The sequence below is a fragment of the Paroedura picta genome, chromosome 8, assembly GCF_049243985.1.
Source record: "Paroedura picta isolate Pp20150507F chromosome 8, Ppicta_v3.0, whole genome shotgun sequence".
Lineage (NCBI taxonomy): Eukaryota > Metazoa > Chordata > Lepidosauria > Squamata > Gekkonidae > Paroedura > Paroedura picta.
Genome location: NC_135376.1, coordinates 23,880,292 through 23,899,897, shown reverse-complemented (window position 1 = coordinate 23,899,897; position 19,606 = coordinate 23,880,292). Strand labels below are relative to the sequence as shown.

The window sequence follows — 19,606 nt, the reverse complement described above, 5'->3', positions numbered from 1 at the left end:
AAGGAATGCATCCTTTACATTCTGCATCACTGATTGCTGCTAACAATAATAACATTTAGTAAATATATAGGAGCACCATATGTATATTTTCTTCAAGAATCTTGTAAGGAAGTGCCATGCTATTTACAAACTGAAGATGAGGGCTGAGGCAGAAAAATATGAGCTTGTCTAAGATTACCTAGTGAGTCCATGGCTGATGTGACCTTTACACCCATTGCCAATATCTTGAAGACTATAACATTTGTCAGCAGTCAAGAGAATATCATATAAACACAATCTTTAAATTCTCCATCCTTGGCTCTTAAGATAACAAGATCCATATAGTTAAGTCTTTGAAATACCTGGTTAGGAACTGGTGGCTTTCTCTAGTCAATTGTGCTACTGCATCTTCTTCCCGTCATCCTCCATGTGCCAATGCTATTGGCTCCCCACCTACAGTTGAGTACTGAACCAGTCAAAAAAGACTGGTCAAATATAGGTAAAGGAGGAGCTAGTCAGAAGCTCCTGAGATCACCACAATCTACAGTGGCACTGGGTGTAATTTTTGAATTGAACACCTGAATTGCACTGGATATATCTTCATACCCCTGTAAAGAAGAAGTGAGATGTTGGCCATAGCATTATATGTAACAAGGTCCTGTGCTAAAACAGCTGTGGAAAGCTCCAAGTTGAATAAGAGCTGCAGGACTGGGGGTGGGGAGATGAGAATTTTCAACCCTTTCACCTCATATCATTTGCCTTATCTAAAATGCCTCCGACATGCATCAGCTATAGTAGAAAAGAACAAAGAGCCCAGTAGCACCCTGAAAACAAACAAAATTCATGGTTGGCCTTTCCTTTTAGCTTATACAGAGCTCTTGGCTCTGAACCAGTGCTTTGAGGCTGTGGCTAAGGCAGAACAAGCTGCATCTGTATCCAACCAGGACAGAGGAAACGTTGGTTGGGAAAGCTGATCTTCTAAAAGGAGTGTGTCCATTTGTCGTAGAAAGAGAGGAGTTGGCTTTTTTAGAGTACCTTAAGAGAATGGGGGTGCTCGTAGACCTGCCCTTACTCTTTGAAAACTAGTTCAGTATGGTGGCCAGCAGTGCCCTCTGCCAACTGCATTTGGTTTGCCAGCACTTTTGTTACAGGTCCAGCCACGCTGACCTATACTTCTGTATACCTCTGTAACTTCATGGCTGGAGTACTGCAACATGCTCTGCATGGGGCTGCCCTTGAAAGTGTCAGTGTAACAGAATATTCTACATATCTACCAAATAATGAAAAAGAAAGCATAACAAAAATCTTCCATGTAAAATGAATAGTAGCCATGGTTAAATGTTAACCATTTGCCTCATGTTTAAATGGCCTCATGTTTAAATGGCCACTATAGATATGAAAATAACATATGCCTCATTATATCGATGGAATGTTCTTTCATCTCCACCCCAGTTCTTATATCAGTTCCTCTTTTCTTTTTTACTTCCAAAAGAGGTTGTGCTGAAACTGGCAGCCGATATTAATAGCATGAGTAGGCTCTTCATACAGAGTCGGTGTGTGATCCAGATTCATGTGATTTCAGTTCTCTCTTCTTATGTAGTTTCTGGATATTCTTTTTCTGGTTGTTCTAGCCTAGACTTTCTCAACTTCTTTTTACTGTATAGAAACCCCTGAGACATTCGTCAGGCTTTGAGAAACCACAGAAGTGGAGTGATTATGCGGAATACGGTTGAGAATCATTGGGCATTTGGGGGACAGGTCAACATGACCATATAGTCATATCCACCTGATAAATGTTTAACAAATTAAACAAAATATATTAAAAATTAACTCTCAACCATTTGGGAAAGCCTTCCAGGGCTATCAAGAAATACTAGGGTTGAAAAAGCTGCTAGCCATATAATATGACTACTAGCTTTATTTGGGCATAGATAAAAAGCCCTGTGCAGACTAAACCTGGGTTTATCTGTCTGTCTTTTGAGAGACCTTTAATGACATTAAAACGCAGAAGAACATAAAGATTGGAGCATCCAATAAAACACACTGATGAAGGGTTTGTCTGTCTCTGCTAGTTTGTCCTATTTTAGCAGACAAACCTCTAGCATAAGAAGGTAGTTGGTTTGTGAATAATTTCCTGCAGCTGAACAGATCCACAGGACAGAGTTGGAGGACAGATGGAAAGAAAGGCAATATTGAGTTGGGGCATCAAGCTTAAGATCCTCTGTGCTGCTTGTTGTGGTAGCTGGGATTGGGCCCTAGAAGCCACTGACACTAACGTTATGTAGTGATAACTTCAGCACCTCAAATACTTCGGTTAGGCTGTCCCCTGGACCAGCAATTCATAAATGAGTATTGGATAGTTTGTTCTGATGCTGTTCTTCCAGCGCAGTACTCTGCTTATGTGGGTAGAACCCTTTGTGCAAACTCTGATAGGGAGCTTTTTCTGCAGGCAACTTTATTGCTGTTGATGTGACCAGAATATGATGCTGTGATAGTTTAGAGACCAGTTTCCTGTTAGCTGAACCCAATACTTGGTTGATTTCAAAACTTATTATCCGATGCTGAAACTGTTTTCGCCAAAGTTGCTAATCTAGAATGTGATTGTAGGCTCGCATGCCTACAACATGATAGCTGGTAATTCCACAAGAGCTACCCATCTGGCATTTCCAAATCTATAGATGCAGCTGTTGCAACCACGTCCATTTGACGTGGAAGGGGTAACTTTTTTTTTTTAATGCTGCTTAAGTGCTGAAGATATTAACTGAATTTTTGCCAGGAAGCAAGTCGAAGACTGGCTGCATCCAATTTAAGCCACTGAACCAAGTTTGAATCCAGTTGCACCTTTAAGACAAATGAAGTTTTATTCTGAATATATATGTGCATGCACACAAAAGCTTATACCTTGAATAAAGCTTTGTTGGTCTTAAAGGTACCACTGAACTCAAACTTTGTTCTGCTGCTTCAGATCAACATGGTTTACCTGAATGTAAGTCATTGATAAGCATAATTCATGCATGTATTGTGCACTAATCAGTAACAATGGTGCTTTTAAATATGAAGAACAGCAAAGTAGAGCTATGCAGAGGTGGACAGTTCTCTTCTTCTATACCATTGGTAAAGTTTTCAACAGGTTCAGCTCTTCTGTTTTTATATGACAAGCTGCTCCTGCGAAAATTTCTTCTCCTGTGCAACTTTTAAGGATTTGTTGTTGTTGTTATGTGCGAAGTCGTGTCCGACCCATCGCGACCCCATGGACAATGATCCTCCAGGCCTTCCTGTCCTCTACCATTCCCCGGAGTCCATTTAAGTTTGCACCTACTGCTTCAGTGACTCCATCCAGCCACCTCATTCTCTGTCGTTTTAAGGATACCTGAATCTATCTTCCTTGTATCTGGTGATGCTAGAAAGTATATATTTGACAATAAAAAGGCAGGTTCATCCTTAGTTTGAAATCCTGCTTTATAACAGTAATAATAATGGAATATTATAAATATTTATATAATTTAATATTTAAAGAAAAAAACATCTTTGTTGCTTATAAAAAGCTAGCATACAGTGATATCTGTAAAATATCAGTAGGAATAATGTGGTCTAATGTGAGCTCAAATTTAATATTTTCTATTCTAATGGAACATACTACTGCCTCATATGTTGGCATGTATGTATCTAGGATCTACTAGTGCTTGCTGGAGATCTTGTACTTATATTTTGGCCCTGACCTATTACTTGACCTCTGTGGCAACAAATTCTGAATATTAATTATCTTATAGGATACAGTTTGCTGCTAGATCCCATAGGTACATTGCTGTATTATTTAAAAGAATATGTCTTAACCATGGAAAATTGCATTTATGTCTAAATTAACATTTACAGAAGTCTTGAAGATGTTAATGTCCAATTGAATAAATTGAATGCCATTGTTTGTACTGAAGTGGAATAATAAAGTTAAATATGGGTTTATGACTTAAATATGTTTCATGGTTATTAGAACACTAGAAATGCTCACATTTAAATATCTTTTTGTGAAAACAGTATCAAAAGAGAAGATGAAGAAGATACTTTAGTAATCTTAAGAACTAAAGTTGATACATTGGAGAGAACTATATTCCTGTAATTAGTTGGCTTCAGGACGCTGTATGAACACCCTGCCTTTGAGCAGCTTAAGATCACTAAATATTGAGAGAGGGACAGCTTGGACTATATTCAGATATTGCCAACTGTGGCTTTTTAAAACTCTGGTTTACTGTGATGACTGAACGTTGGTTCCCAAACTGGGATTCTATACTATGGTTTGCTAACCGGGATTTGTGTTAGATGTGCTTTGTCGTAATATCTGAAAGCAGAAAGTCTAGTTTGTTCAGAATTACCACTCCCTTAGGTTCATCACACAGAAGGTGAAGTTCAAAGCAACAGAAAACTGTTATCACACCATCTAATGATGATGCTTTCTTCTCTCCCGTCTTCCATTTGTCTTCTCACTCCCCTCCCTGCTAGTGGTGGCTTAAAAAGCAGGAATGTGCTTCACAACCCTCAGTCTCTGGGAGCGGGATAGAATGGATCCAGGAGATCCAGATTTGAAACCCCACTCTGCTGGGTGAACTTAGGCCAAGTTTGAGGGCTGCAGTGCCAAGAGTTGCCATGGGCCACCAGACAAAGATTCTCTTTGAGCACCCTCATATGATCCTGGCCCAACCCCAAAATTATTTTAAAATCATTTGGCTGGGTGTTACTAGTCATCTTCTATAATAATAAAATCTGCATGGCCATCTGTCTGTCTATTTGCGTCACGCATAACTAACTCATCAGAAAATAAAACTAGAAATCTCAAAATTGCTTACCAGCTTCAGGATGATTGTCGGTGTTCTAGGGCCAAAAATCAAAGAAATTAGAATATCCTATCCCAGATTATCCCCAGGCCTCCCGACTGGGCCCTCCTCTTGTCAGTCTGGGGCCAAGGGGCCAATTGTTAGCACACACCCCCCCATTCCAGACAGCACCCACCCCCACACCCCTTACTGCTTTATTTATACTGCTCCTGGAGCGGTGTAAAGATATTACCCTTCTATTCATAATATTGACAAAGGCTTGCTACTATACTATTAGATGCATCCTAATTTCAGCTCGTTAAAAGCAGTGACCTCTAATCTGGAGGACTGGGTTTAATTCCCCACTCCTTCATATATGGTCTTCCAGCAAGGCTCACGTCAACTGTAGTTTAACAGTTGTAACAAAAGCATAATTAAAGCAGTTAAACTTTTTTTTATCTATGTAGGTTGTTTCTGTTCATATTTTTGTATTTTGGTGTTTCTTCCTGCCATGGGTCCCAATTGTGCCGGAAGCAAGGTAGTAGTATATTCCTGTTGTAAATCAAGGTCTGATTTTGGTAATTTAAGCAGAGTAGGAGTGGAAACTCAAAATTAATAATTCTTTCATGTTAATACAAACAACACATTCCTTGTGGAATTCTTTTAGCTCATAGACAAGTGCTGTTTATGGTCTCGTTTCTGTACGCCTCTGGTCAAGTAGAATTTGGGCTGAAGTACAGTGACTGATATGAGAGTACTTCATTGCCACTTTCATGTTTGCAGAGGTGCTGGTGTTAAATGTAAGACCACTGTTAATTTAGAAGGGCTGGGCAGTGGTACTCATCACTGGCACTGGCAAGAAGCAGATTATGTGAACAATAAAATCAGAGTCCAGTAGCACCGAAGATTTATTCAAGGTGTGAGCCTTCCTCAGGCTATGAACTGACTACTGGACTCTGATTTTATTGTGCTACTTCAGACCAAGGCGGCTACTCATTTGAATCTACCCAGATTATGTGAAGCTATAGATAAAATAAGTGGAGCAAGGACAAGGAAGCTGCAGGAGGGGCAATACCCAGTTCAGCACCTTTATCTTCTGCTGAGACTATTGTATTGCTGTAGGATTGCAAAAACTATCACAGCAGGATCCTTTTGCCTTGTTTGCTTTTCACAAGATGCCACCACCATAATGAGGTAGACCCAAGACTTTTTTGTGCCCCAAAGCAGCCAGCTGTTTACTTCTTTTGGCTCGGGGTGTAAATATCTGCTGTGTGTCTGATTTTCTTTTCTATCTTGCAGGAATCTCATTAAAATGCTGCTGTCAATAGGAATGCTAATGCTGTCCGCCACTCAGATTTACACCATTCTCACAGTTCAGCTGTTTGCGTTCTTAAACCTGTTGCCTGTGGAGGCAGATATTTTAGCAGTAAGTACTGTAAAAAGAAAAATGTAATTTTTTTATTTCTAAAGAAATAGTGTTTTCAGAGGTAATGTGGGGAATTAGGCCTCTAAAATAAAATGGCATAAGAACATAATCACCCTATGTTTTCTTTGGAAATTTTTGGTTGGCTTTGAGATGGTAAACCAAGAATAAAACATGACCTTGGGTTTGGGAGATAGCAAGATGAATACATGGCCAATTTTCAGTATTATTTATTGTTTATTATTATTAGATTTTTTTAACCCACTGCTCCCAGCAAGTTGACTTGTGGCAGGTTACAATATTAAAAATTACAAATAAAATATAAACAATCCCTGCATTAAAGTCCAGGCTAGTTTATGTTAAATGTATTGTTAACTAGTAATGGGTTTTGTCATCAAATCACAGAGTAGCTCTGTATAGTGGTTAAGGGTGGCGGCCTCTAAAGAACTGGGCTTGATTATCCACTCCTTCATACCCAGCTAGCTCGGTGTTCTTTCAGAGCTCTCTCAGCCCCACCTACCTCACAGGCTGCCTGTTGTGGGGAGAGGGAAGGAAGGCGATTTGAGATGCTATTTGGCTAGTAAAAAATGGGGTACAAAATGCAACTCTTCTTTGTTAATGGCAACATTTCACTGTGATGGATATACTAAAATTTATTTTCAGCTAGCTCTGCTTCTTCCCTGTCAAAATAGATTTTACTTGGTTCATTGATGGGACAAATACAGGGGAAATGTCATAAGTAAAAGTAGGGTGCCAACCTCACATAGTGGGATTACCTCAAGATGTCCTGGGATTACAACTGATCTTCAGGCAATTTAGATCAGTTCACACAGAGAAAAAAGGCACTTTAGAAGGTGGACTCAATGGCATTATACCCCATTATATGTTCCTCCCCTCCCCAGACTCTGCCCTTTCAGCCTTCACTCCCCAGATATCCAGATATTTTCCAACCTGGAGGTGTGAACTCTTGGACAAAGAGTAATATGTATTTTACAATTCTAGGATTTTGTTCATGCTTCTGGATTTCCTGAGGCATTGAGAGGTGGGGTAGGTTTTAAGAAAGATGTATCGCTTTAGTCCACTTCATAATTAAGGCATGTCTGGAGTGTTTTGCCCTCTCAAGTTTGGTACTATTTTATTAGAGAATGTGCAGTGCTGAAAAGGTATTAGGTCATTTCCTAATACTTTGTCAAATTTAGGTCATGCCTAACATCTGTGGGTGTGAACAGTCATGGGGATTTTAATGTGATTGAGCTGTGTGAGGAACTGAAATGAAAATAGGTCAGTAGGTGAGTCAAGGAACACCAATAGACCTTGTTAGCCCCTTGGGCAAAAAGATACATTCTTGGGCATAATCATGTGTTCTTCCAGTTAGGATCCTAATGAATGTTAGAGAAATCACATGTTGGAAGTTCATATGCTATTTATGTTCCCAGCTATATATTAATGATTTTGTACAATTGTCTTCTAGGTTGGCATATACAGTTTGGTTTCAGATCTGACTTGTGTTTCTTTTATACACAGTATAACTTTGAAAATACATCACAGACATTTGATGACCTGCCAGCAAGATTTGGCTACAGGTTGCCCTCAGAAGGCTTAAAGGTAAGTGACAGCAAGTAGATGTTTAACTTGCAGCCTTATGAGTATTTAACATGTATTTTAGTCTGGAAGGGTTAGTGTTCTTACTGTTTCTGAACAGAGGCTCTGCAGCTTTAACAAGCAGTACAGCAGTCTGAAATGCAATTGCTTGGGATGAACTATATGTACTGAATTTTGGTCAGATATACTTTAAGTAAAGAAATAGTTTGTGTTGGGAAGCAGTTGAGTTCTGCAGCTATCATTTATCTATTTTTGAACTCTAAGGACCTTTGCTGGCAATCCTGAAGAGCGATTCACAATTTTCGGACTTCCTCTTTTAGATGAGTAAAATCATTTAAGAATTCTGAGTTGTAGCTGAGAACCTATGCTTTGCATGACAGTTAGGTTCCCAAAAGCTCTGTTTGAGGAAAAACAGTGAGTCAGTGCCGGTTCGAGAAACAACACTGCAAAGGCACTGTTCTGGTTGTCCTTGCAGTGTGCAGTGTGGATGTTTTCGACCTTGGCCTCAGCCTGGTGGAACACTCTACCTTGTGAATCGGGGCCTTCCAGGATCTTAATTAGTTCCACAGGGCCTATAAGACAGAGCTGTTCTTCCAGGCCTATGATTGAGGTTAGGAAATAACAATGCTGGCCTCCCTGCTTGAGAACCCACCCAGCCAAATTACTAAACATCAACTAACCTGCCTGTAAAGTTATTAGGTACAGGTGGTTTTTAATACTTTAAAAACCTAATTTAATTTAGAACTGATTAATTTTATATGTGGAATTTATTTAATTGTTTAACTTTGATGTTATCTACCCTGAACCAACCAAAGAAGGGGTATAGAAATAAATAATGATAATAATAATTATTTTCTGACAAGACTTCCCATAAGGTTGATCCCCCACAGCTTAACTGCCAATGAATTATATTTGTGCAAAACGTCCTTTAAAAAAAAAAAAAACATGATACCCCAGTGTGTATGTTGGTAATAATTATGTGTGCACCTCAAGTACCAATATGCAATATTTAACAACAGGAGTAAGCATTGGTATGCTGTACCTGCATTTGTAATGTAATAAATTCAAAGAATCTCCTGGCTTTTCTAGACATTGGCTTAGAACCGACTGCCAATATAATTATTGCACACTGCCGCAGTCATTGTTTCAAGGTCACATGTACTAAATCCTTCTTAGAAAGACCAAATTGAGGTTCCAATATGAATGATAAATGCTTAGGGCCCAGCAAAATTTTGCAAACCTCAGCTGCTGAGGTACTATGTTTATTTAATTTAAAGTCATTATTAAAGCAAAGTAAGGACAAAGCTTTAGAAATCTGAAATACAGGCAGTTTGAGCTGCATTATCTGATGGGAGTTGTGTCCTGTGACTAGCAGCCAGGAAGGTGGTTTGAAATACAGTTTCAGTAATGTGATTTTTCTTTCCTCAAGATTTTTTCTAAATCTAAAGCAACAGATTGAATGATGAAAACAAATGGGGAGGAGCAAAAAGACGATCCAACTTGCAGCAGAGAGTGTGTGTGTGACAGAGGGGGGGAGGGTAACTTCTGCTGCATGTCTTGATCCCTCTATAAATGGAGCAAACTCGTCGGAAGACAAAGTTTGAGTTCAGTGGCACCAACAAAGTTTTATTCAAAGTATAAGCTTTTGTGTGCATGCACACTTCTTCAGATACAGTGAAACAGAATTTCCTCCACCATTACCTTGAATAACACTTTGTTGGTCATAAAGGTGTTTCAAACTAACATGGTCGCCAACCTGAATCTGTCTTCAGAATACAGAATAGGAAAACTGGCAGCTCCTTTGTCTTGCATGCATTAGATAGCTGTAAGCTATCTAAAGGACTGGACGTGAGTCGGCAATTTTATAGGAATGCCCAGACTTATAGGAAAATGCACATAGACGTAATTTCTCCTGTTTTTGAAGCAAGGCTGTACGCAAGGGATCTGTGATCACGTTGGAGAACACACACATTTATGGATTGTAGTATGGTGTTTCATAATGGCTGACCAGTAACACTTAGGACTGGTTTACGCTTGCTGTAGAATTAGACAGTAAAATGGACTACAAGTGATGGATTCCAGCTATGAATGTTTTTTCACATAAAAAATGCCCATGTAGATAGAAAGTTGGCACAGAAGGGGAACTCTAATACTTTCTTCTTCTAAACATACAAATACTCAGTAGCTGCCATCTTAACATTTTCCCCTCCTATTTACTGATATGTTACATTCCTATACATAAATTTGGGTTCCAGAGCCACATTCATTCTATGCTCTCTGATGGGAGATAAGCAACATGACCTGGTACATGTACGTTTATTATATGCTTTCTGCACCCCACATTTATCTTAATTTAGCAAAAGATGTTCCAAAAAATTAGAAGTAAAGCATTTAAAAAACTTTTGAGCAAAAGTGTTTGCTCTGAGCCACTTCCTAGGTGGAATTCTGATTTTCAGTCATTGTAAAATCGGAAGGCTCCACTCCAACAAAGCACTTTACCATCTACTTAACTTTAAGCACTGCTTTCACGAGACTGCATATGTTTAAGAACACACTTGAGTGCTTTGCTGAATGAATGCCCAGGTAAAGTAGATCTGGAAACGCAAATTAGTTATATTCCACAGGTTGTCATTACAAGTTACTCCTTGGCCTGAGCCAACATGCTGTAGTGGTTAAGAGTGGCAGATTCTAACCTGGAGTACGGGATCTGATTCCCTGCTCCTCCACATGCATCCAGCCGGGTGATCTTGGGCCCATCACAGTTCTCCCAAAGTTCTCACAGGCTGTTTGTTGCAAGGAGAAGAAGGGCAGGTGATTGTAAGCTGCTTTGAGATTCCTTCGAGTAGTAAAAATTAGGGTACAAAAAGCAGCTCCTCTAAAGAAGGTTTTTAATCTCTTTTGAACTCAGACACTTGGTATGAATTTCAGGCTCTTCTTCACCTGGTGTCCATGGCTAATAAAGTTATTTCATGATAATTTACTTCTAACACTAAATTGTTATCCGAGGAAGTGTGCGTGCAACAGCTTACACCTTGAATAAAACTTTGTTGGTCTTAAAGGGCCACTGGACTCAAACCTTGTTTTAGTGCTAACATGTCATTGATTTGCTTTTGACAAATTAATTTGATGGGTGTTTTAATCAGAAATAAAAGCATGCTTAAAATAGACCTGAAAGTAACTGAAGTTGTTTTTTTTGTTCATGCCCTAAGATATGTGCAAAGTAGTTGTTATTCAGTGGGCAAATGAACACTGGTTTTCATCTGTGGGGAGTAAATTAAGCAGAATTGGGTTGTTGTTGTTGTTGTTGTTGTTGTTGTTGTTGTTGTTAGGTTCGAAGTCGTGTCCGACCCATCGCGACCCCATGGACAATGATCCTCCAAGCCTTCCTGTCCTCTACCATTCCCCGGAGTCCATTTCAGCTCACACCAACTGCTTCAGTGACTCCCTCCAGCCACCTCATTCGCTGTCATCCCCTTCTTCTTTTGCCCTCAATCGCTCCCAGCATTAGGCTCTTCTCCAGGGAGTCCTTCCTTCTCATGAGGTGGCCAAAGTATTTGAGTTTCATCTTCAGGATCTGGCCTTCTAAGGAGCAGGCAGGGCTGATCTCCTCTAGGACTGACCGGTTTGTTCGCCTTGCAGTCCAAGGGACTCGCAAGAGTCTTCTCCAGCACCAGAGTTCAGAGTTCCACTGGAGAAGGAAATAGCAAACCACTCCAGTATCTTTGCCATGAAAACTCAATGGACAGTACCAAAATAATTGGATAGCATCCTTAAATTTCTACACCCCATGTGCTGTATTTGTGAAACACTGAAATAGCTGGTAGAAAAACAGTGCAACATATGAGTGAGGTCATATGTAAAACTAATTTTTAAAATGTTCTTACCCAGAGAACTAATCATTAAAAAAATCAGAATATAACAATTTACATATTGTATATTATACATCAGTTGTGATGTATTTTTGCAATTTAATGGGAATATGTTTATTCTGTTAGCTACCTACCTGCTCCATAGGAAGGCAATAGGAATCTTAAGAAAGAATCTTGTATCCAAGTGAAAACACTTCATGAGATGATCCATAATCGATTAGTGTTGCAGGGACACTTGCCTGGTTATATAATAACTTGGGTAACAGATAATATCAAATAAGTCACTAATAGCTCCATAATGGCAAACCACCCCGTATTGAGTCTGCCATGAAAACGCTAGAGGGCATCACCTGCTTGCACCTTTTTATGTAACTGAAAAGAGAATTTTTAGGGTCTCTCTCCATCATAAGTAGTGGCCTTTTTATCTCAAGATCCTGCCATTCATAGCTGCAAACTCATTTTCTGTTCCTCCTGCCCTCTTTTGAAGCAGGGTTAGGTCTGCAAAGGATTCTTTTTGTTATCTTGGATGCAAAGCATTTAAATCCATAGTGTGCTGAGCCGTCTTCCTTTTTTGAGCGTGTTACTAAGCTTCCAAATTTTGTCCACCAGAGAGTGCCATAACAGCTTCTCTATGTTAAAGCAAGTACAGACATTGGGGGCCAAGCAATATGTGCTCACCCATAGGTACAACAGGTAGGGTTTCTTTTTTAAGAAAAACAAAACCATTCTGCTAACAAAATTTAGAACCATAGAATAATAGAGTTGGAAGGAGTCATACAGGCCATCTAGTCCAACCCCCTGCTCAACGCAGGATCAGCCCAACCCAGGATCTAGCTGTTCATAAGTGTTAGGCTGGCAGAGATTCCCATTTGAAGAAATGTTTAAAATGTTTATATTAACAGAGAATACATGCAAAATGCAGTACTTGAAACGCAGTTCAAATCATTTGTCCTAGTTTAGCAGTGGCAGATTTCAGCTTTATTGATGATATGCAAAGGACTCTGGTGAAAATAGTGCTGCTGGGAAAAGCCTGGACTGTCCTCTTTCTTTAGCAGTTCTTGAATCATGGAGCTGTTTTTTTGGCCTTTCTTTTGGCCTTAATATATGCTGACCTGGAAATATGTCTAGAAAGGCATAAAGACTGACAACTTTAGTCTCAGAATTCTGACAGATTTGTAATGCAAGGCAGTGGTCTCCAACCCGCGGGCCACGGCCCAGTGCCGGGCCACAGCTCCCTCTTCCCGCACCCCCTCGAAGTGAGAAGCTTGCCAGGCCGCGAGCAAATCAGCCGCCAAAGTGGCCAATTAGCTCGCGGCCCGGCAAGCTTCTTGTTTCGGGAGGGGGGGGGGAAGAGAAGCTTGCCGAGCCGCAAGCTAATCGGCCGCTTTGGCGGCTGATTTGCTCGCAGCCCGGAGGGGCTGGGAGAGGGAGCCGCGGCCGCCAGCATGGTGGCGGCGCAAATGCGCATGGGCTGACTGCTGCGCACGCGCGTTTGCGCCCCTGCCGGGTGCAAACGTGCGTGCGCGGGGCCTCAGGCCACCCTATCCCGCCGCTCCGGAGCAGCGGTCTGCGGCAACCGGAAGGTTGCGGACCACTGATGCAAGGTGCTGATTGTTTCCTAACACATCTCTAGTATAGAGTGGAGTTCATGATAGAAATTCACAGGAACTAGCTGTAGAGATTAGCTCTTCAGAAATAGTACTTCTACCTTTAGAAAAGACATAACTAGGGTGACTTTAGCTGTAAGATGGGAAATTCTGCCAATATTCAATTTCTCTTACTGTTACCTGGCTTGATCCTAATTTCTGTTCCTGTCATTGCACCAAAAAAGAATCCACACACTGTCATCTGAAACTTACATTGTCTTCCCTCCAGCTGTGATAACAATCTTGTTCTCTTTCCTAACAAAGAAAAAATCTGGGCAGTTAGAAAGCTGGTATAGTCCTGTGTCAACAAACAGAAATGACTTGATCCCAGAGTCACTCTGCAGAGGAGGAAAGTTCTGTTAATATGGTAGTTTTGTGAAGCAATGCAGATTTGTATGGGAAGTTATTTTTGAAGAAACAAATATAAATTCTTTAAAAGTAGCCGTGCTTCTGGCAGGAGCAAGCTAAAACTCTTTGAAACTTTACAAATTAGCTAGTTTGTTGTGACATGACTTTTTACTTGGAAAACATGGAGAAAAGTGAACCTAGCTTTGAAATAACCAGCGTGAAAGAGTTCAGCAAGGTGACCAGAGTCAATTTATGCAAATTGGTTTTGCTGGCAACAGATTGTGTGAGAATTTTCATAAATTGCACAGGAATTAGAAAATATGGGTCATGTACTTCTGTGCTGTACCTAATAACTGATATTGTGCTTGGAAACTATTTTTCTCCAGGGTTTTCTGATAAGTTCAAAACCTGAAAATGCATGTGAACCCATAACTCCTCCACCCCTGAAAGACAATTCTTCCCGAACATTTATTGTATTGATCAGAAGACTTGATTGCAACTTTGACATAAAGGTAGGTAACATTTTTTAAAGCTCTGAAGATTTGCAGTTGCTATGGTTTCAGAATAAAGTTTGAATTTGTTTTTTAAAATATCCCACTATCTGATTTATTTCTTATTTCTGATTTGTTATTGATGCCCAAGTGTTATGTTGGTGTTAACTGTAGAGGTACAAGCAATCCCAGATAAACACAGTTTATTCAATGGATCTATGTGGGTTTTTAAAAACTTTCTGAAGAACCCTAGCTTAATTTATTTGCTAAACTAGATTATTAAATTATAATGATATTTAGGATAATGAATTGGTTTTCTAAACAAATGGAAACCACAGGACAGGATCAGCAGAAGTCACTAATGGTTGCAGATTTTTGCAATGATCCTCGCCCCCAAGAAGTCCTGGTGAATGAAGTCACCCACCTCACAGGGAGAGAGGAAAAGAAAAGCGACTGTAAACCGCTTTGAGACTCCTTTGGATAGAGAAAAGCGGAATATAAGAACCAACTCTTCTTCTTCTCCTTCTCCTTCTCCTGTCTCTTATATCACTGATATTTTAAATGGCTTCTCGTTATAGTCTAATATCAAAATACCTTAATGTTAAACTCATAATTCATATCTGTTAGACAGCTACATAAAACATGGTATTCATTTGGTAGATGCATAGGACAGATCTTGCCAAAGATTTTCACTGTGGGATGCAGTAATGGAACTATCTATAGCTCACTACTCATTGTTGACCTTACTGTAGCAGTAGGAACCTCAGAACAACAAAAAAGTGACAGTGGTCATCCGCCCGCCCCCCCCATGCTATATGCAGATGCATTACCTTTGCATCTTCCAGATGATAGATGCCTATGGAATTATGGACTACAGCAATGTCTTTTCCTTTGGGAAAGAGAACTGCTGTAATGTAGTGTAGAACATAATGGGAAAGAGAGCAGTACAGTTAACCTGCTGTAGCAGAAGAAATATCAGGTAGGACTGATTTTACTGCTGGATCCAGTTGGACAGCACATGCCTAAAGGAATATATGATTTGGCTTTGGTGAACACTGTTGTAGTGGAAGTTGGATTACTTACGCTTGAAGAATGGAGCCCAAGGCATATTGAAAATTGTCCAATAATGGATAAAGTAACAGGCAGTTGGTGATGATGACACAGCAGCTAGGCATTGCCAATAATTGCTGAGATTATATCTGATAATTAATATACTGGGAGACAATTGCAGCCCTTTCAAGCTCCTTACTGGAAAGTATGAATGAGTCAGTATTTGAAAATGCACGTTTCTTTATAGGTATGCTTTGTAGATCACTCTGAATTCCTTGACAGGAAACATTGAGCACCTTGTTCCTTGTACTGCTCTCAGACATCAGGCTGGGAAGCACTATTATCCCTTTTCTTATTGTTCTTTATCTTTGCATTTGTTTGGATATTATTTTACATTCTCATTTTTTAGTTTATTTGAAATGTACTAGCTTGCCCTTCCAACGGCACCATATGGTTTACAGTGAACCCAAGTCTGTATAACAAACTGACAATGATCTCATTGCCAATAAACAACAAAACCCAGGAAAAACTGCTTGGTTCAGCAAAATGATCTCTCAAATAATACAATTTTGCATGCCCTTCTAAAGACTCGGAGGGATGGAGCCTCACCATTTCTGAGTGTCCTTTCTAGAGGTTGGTGGCAACAGTGGAAACGTTCTTGATGCACATTTATTGACTGATTGATATGCCACCCCTCCTGGCATTGCCAGCTTGGGGTGACTTACATCATCATAATAAAAAATATACAATAAATATATAAGCAGTTATAAAATTTAAAATCATCTAAAACAGTCAATGAGCTGTATGAGCACACTCAAACAAAGAGCATCTTGAGAACTGGTTTTTCAGAGGGGGTATATAGGGAGTCCAATTATGTTTAGTTATAAGTTGTCTCGTTGTTCATTGACCCCAACCAAATACCTGGCCGAAGAGCTCCATTTTATGGGCCTCTACAGAGAACTCAGGCTTGATTTGATATAAAACCCACTTTGTTTTTTAGGGGGGTCTCCAAGAAAAATACGGTCCCACAGTGGCTCTATCATAGGCGTGTCCAATGTCGTATTCACTCGCTGTCCCAGTTGATAGGAAGGGGATTAGCTTTTTCTGCCATCTGTACTTCTATTGTATAGTATTATTGATTTTTTTTAAGGATATGGGTTTTTACTTGGGGATTTTATTGTATTGTATTTTAAGTCTTCTAGGTTTATTCTTATTGAGTTATCCCTGCTGGGATGGTGTAGTGGTTAAAGTGTTGGACTGGGATCTGGGAAACGTGGGTTCAAGTCCCCACTCCGGCCTGGAAGCTTGCAGGGTGATCTTAAGCCAGTTGCACACTCTCATCCTTTACCTATTTCACAAAGTTGTTATGGGAATAACATGGAAAGGGGGTAAATGATTAATATGCCTTGGGTTCCCATTGGAGAGAAAGGTGGGATATAAGTAAATTAATTAAGAGATGAACAGACAAGCTGATTATTTTATTTTTATAGAAGATACATGGTAACAGTAAGCCAAGTGATTTGTTTTGTTAGGCTATTTGGTTTGGATCACGGTCACATGGGGGCCCAGGAGGAATGTTTGTCTAGGAGCCTGTGGTAGATCTTGGCAGTCCTGGTCTTGTCATTAGTATGAAACAGTCCTTGTGTTGGAGACAACCAATTTGCCCACTGGTTAGCCCACAAAACGGGTTACGCTGAGAATCCTGGGATCTGTGTAGACAGAAGTCATGTAATAAGGGAAATTGGGCTAGCTTGAACAAAAAGTTGTTGGTATCCAGATAATTTCCTTTGGGATAGCTGTCATCTAGTGCTTTGTTACTTTCATGTAACAAACCATGTATCATCCAGGAACAAAGCCTTACAGCATCTTTATGTTAATGTATAAAATTCAGGGATAATCACCGGGCAGGACAACAGAAAAATGGGTCTGAATCACTGACTGTACAGATTTAGCAGGAGCAGCAGCAGAAAAAGTAGGGCTATCTTCTAGAAAGGCATGACATAATTCCATTGAAGTAATCATATTAATTTATAGTTCATGGTGTTTATGACTGTGGTCTTATGTCTACCACGTTCAAATTAATTAATTTCATATGTGTTCATTAAATTATTAATTTGAATTTTATTTCTATCAACTTTTACATGGAAAACCTAAAAGTGTGTTCCATATTCCTCAGTCACTTGGGCTTGGCATCTTCTATCTAAATTCATGCCAGTTCTAAATTTTTCCACCTGACTTTTAGAACAGTGGTCTCCAACCTTTTTGTCACTGGGGACCGATAAACGCTTGAGAATTTTACTGAGGCCCGGAGGGGGGGGTAGTCTTTTGCCGAGGGATGTTGCTGCCGGTTGAGCCCCTGCTCCACTTGCTTTCGCGCCGGGCCCCTGACTTCCCGCCGCCCACTGGGTGGCACTGCCAGCAACAGCTGCACAGTGCCAGGCGGAGGGGAAGCCCCAGCCATGGCAGCCACTGGAGATCACCAAAGGTGAGCTGGCAGCAGAGTGGCAGGGCAGCCCCCGAGGCAGCAGCCAGGGAGGAGGACGATGAGGAGCCGTGGCCCGGTACCAACTGATCCACGGACCGGTAACGGTCCCCAGGCCGGGGGTTGGGGACCACTGTTTTAGAAGGAAAAAGGAAACAGTGCAGGAGACCTGAAACAAAGGCCATAATTCTGAACTCTAGTCCTACCCAAGGGCTTACAGTAGCTTCAAGTGAGTGTCCTGAGTTTTCTCTTTCTTTGAGTAGCGGCCATTGTGTTGCGTCACCGTCCTGCTTAGGCAAAAGCATTTTGCTATGCTGTGAGAGAAGCTGTTGCTAGGTACTAAGAGTAAAAAGTTATACAGAATTATTGAAGACTCTCCTCCCCCAGTACCTTTCTATTAGTGGGAAACAATGCTTAGATTCAAATAATTATAATTTCCCACCCCTTTATTATGACATCTAGTGTGACTGCACTGATTTCTGGTTTGGATTGAACCTGAGTCTCGGTCTGTATGCACATAGAACTTTCTGTAACATGAGAAATGATAGCATGCTAATCTGCAGTATTTGCGCAAGGAAAAAGCATAAAGACTGAAAAAGAATTCTGAATTCCTAAGTTCTGAAATTAAAAACAGTTATTTTATTAACAGATACTTTCATCTGACTTGCAGGTTTTGAATGCTCAAAGAGCTGGCTTTAAAGCAGCCATAGTTCACAATGTTGATTCTGATGAACTCATTAGCATGGGATCCAAAGACAGTAAGTACAGGTATCAGTTCATTTGTGTTTGAAAACCATTCTGTCCTCCATGGAAAAGCAGCTTCAAAATCTGCCCAACAGAAGTCAAACAAAAGTTTTCTGCCCTCAACTTAGCCAACGGCATCTATTTTGCCTTTCACATGTATTTGTGCCCAAGTGAACCCCAAGTGTGGGGTTGAGCTTCTTGTACAAAGCATTCTTCCGTCACGATAAGCCTTTCTGGACTCTCAGGGAACAAGATTAAATATATAACAGTCAAAAAGCTAAAATAGTATACTGTTCTGAGAGCCCATACTTCTCCACTGCCTGAGAGTTAAAAATATTCTGAACAATCCCCAATACTCGAAAATTCTGGAAGTTGCCCAAACTGTGTTCTCACCTCTTTGTACAATAGTTGTATCCCAGTGGTTGGACCTTTGACATCTGGGGCAAATGTTGCATACATTACCCTGTGAGTGAGTTTTGAATAATGCCCTGGATCCTGCCTAGAATTTCCAGAGGGGAGGGGGGTGTCCCCCTTACCATGGGAGACCACTGATTTTCTCCAAGCTTTTTTTGAGGATCCCCCAGGAGCAGCACCGGAAGGGGGTTATAGATTACTGCAGAAGAGTGGAATGCATGGACATATAGCATTCATTCAAACTGTACAGAGCTATCGGCTACAATAAGGAGTTCTGAAACTTTCCTTCCCAGTATCCAAATGCCTCATTAAAAAAAATTAATTTGGAGTTTCACAATAACTGTGGTAGAAGTTCTTTATTTTAAAGAAAATTTAAAAACGTCATCAAAAAACAGGCATTCAGTCTCATTCAAAATATATTTTAATGTATTTTGTAATACGTTTTAAATTATTTTTTCATGTATTCAGTATCAAACATCTAAAAGAAAAGTAACATGATAAAAGTTGGATTGTTCATTTAAGCACAGATGTCCACAGATACGAAAAGGGAAGAGAAATTAGATAGTTTTAGTTTCTTATAGATAACTCCAATTGTAGCTGTTTACCCTGTGCAGTTTGAATGAATGCTATATCTTCCATTGAAGAACCTTTCCTTAATTAAGAAACTGCACCCACCACTCTGTGTCAGAATTCCAAAGGTCTTCATAGGTTCAACAAGTTTTGGGACCTTTTTGACCTACTGTTAGCACTATG

The 19,606-nt window shown here is 40.1% G+C and overlaps 1 protein-coding gene across 2 annotated transcripts in view; it reads left to right on the top strand.

Moving 5' to 3' along the window:
* The window catches only part of RNF13 (ring finger protein 13), a 45,059-nt gene that overhangs the window by 6,584 nt on the left and 18,869 nt on the right, over positions 1-19,606 (top strand). For both annotated transcript variants that reach the window (XM_077348695.1, XM_077348696.1), the window contains 4 exons: positions 6,084-6,210; positions 7,732-7,812; positions 14,059-14,184; positions 18,366-18,453. In XM_077348695.1, coding sequence (XP_077204810.1) covers positions 6,084-6,210; positions 7,732-7,812; positions 14,059-14,184; positions 18,366-18,453 — 422 coding nt within the window. The remainder of the gene's footprint in view (positions 1-6,083; positions 6,211-7,731; positions 7,813-14,058; positions 14,185-18,365; positions 18,454-19,606) is intronic.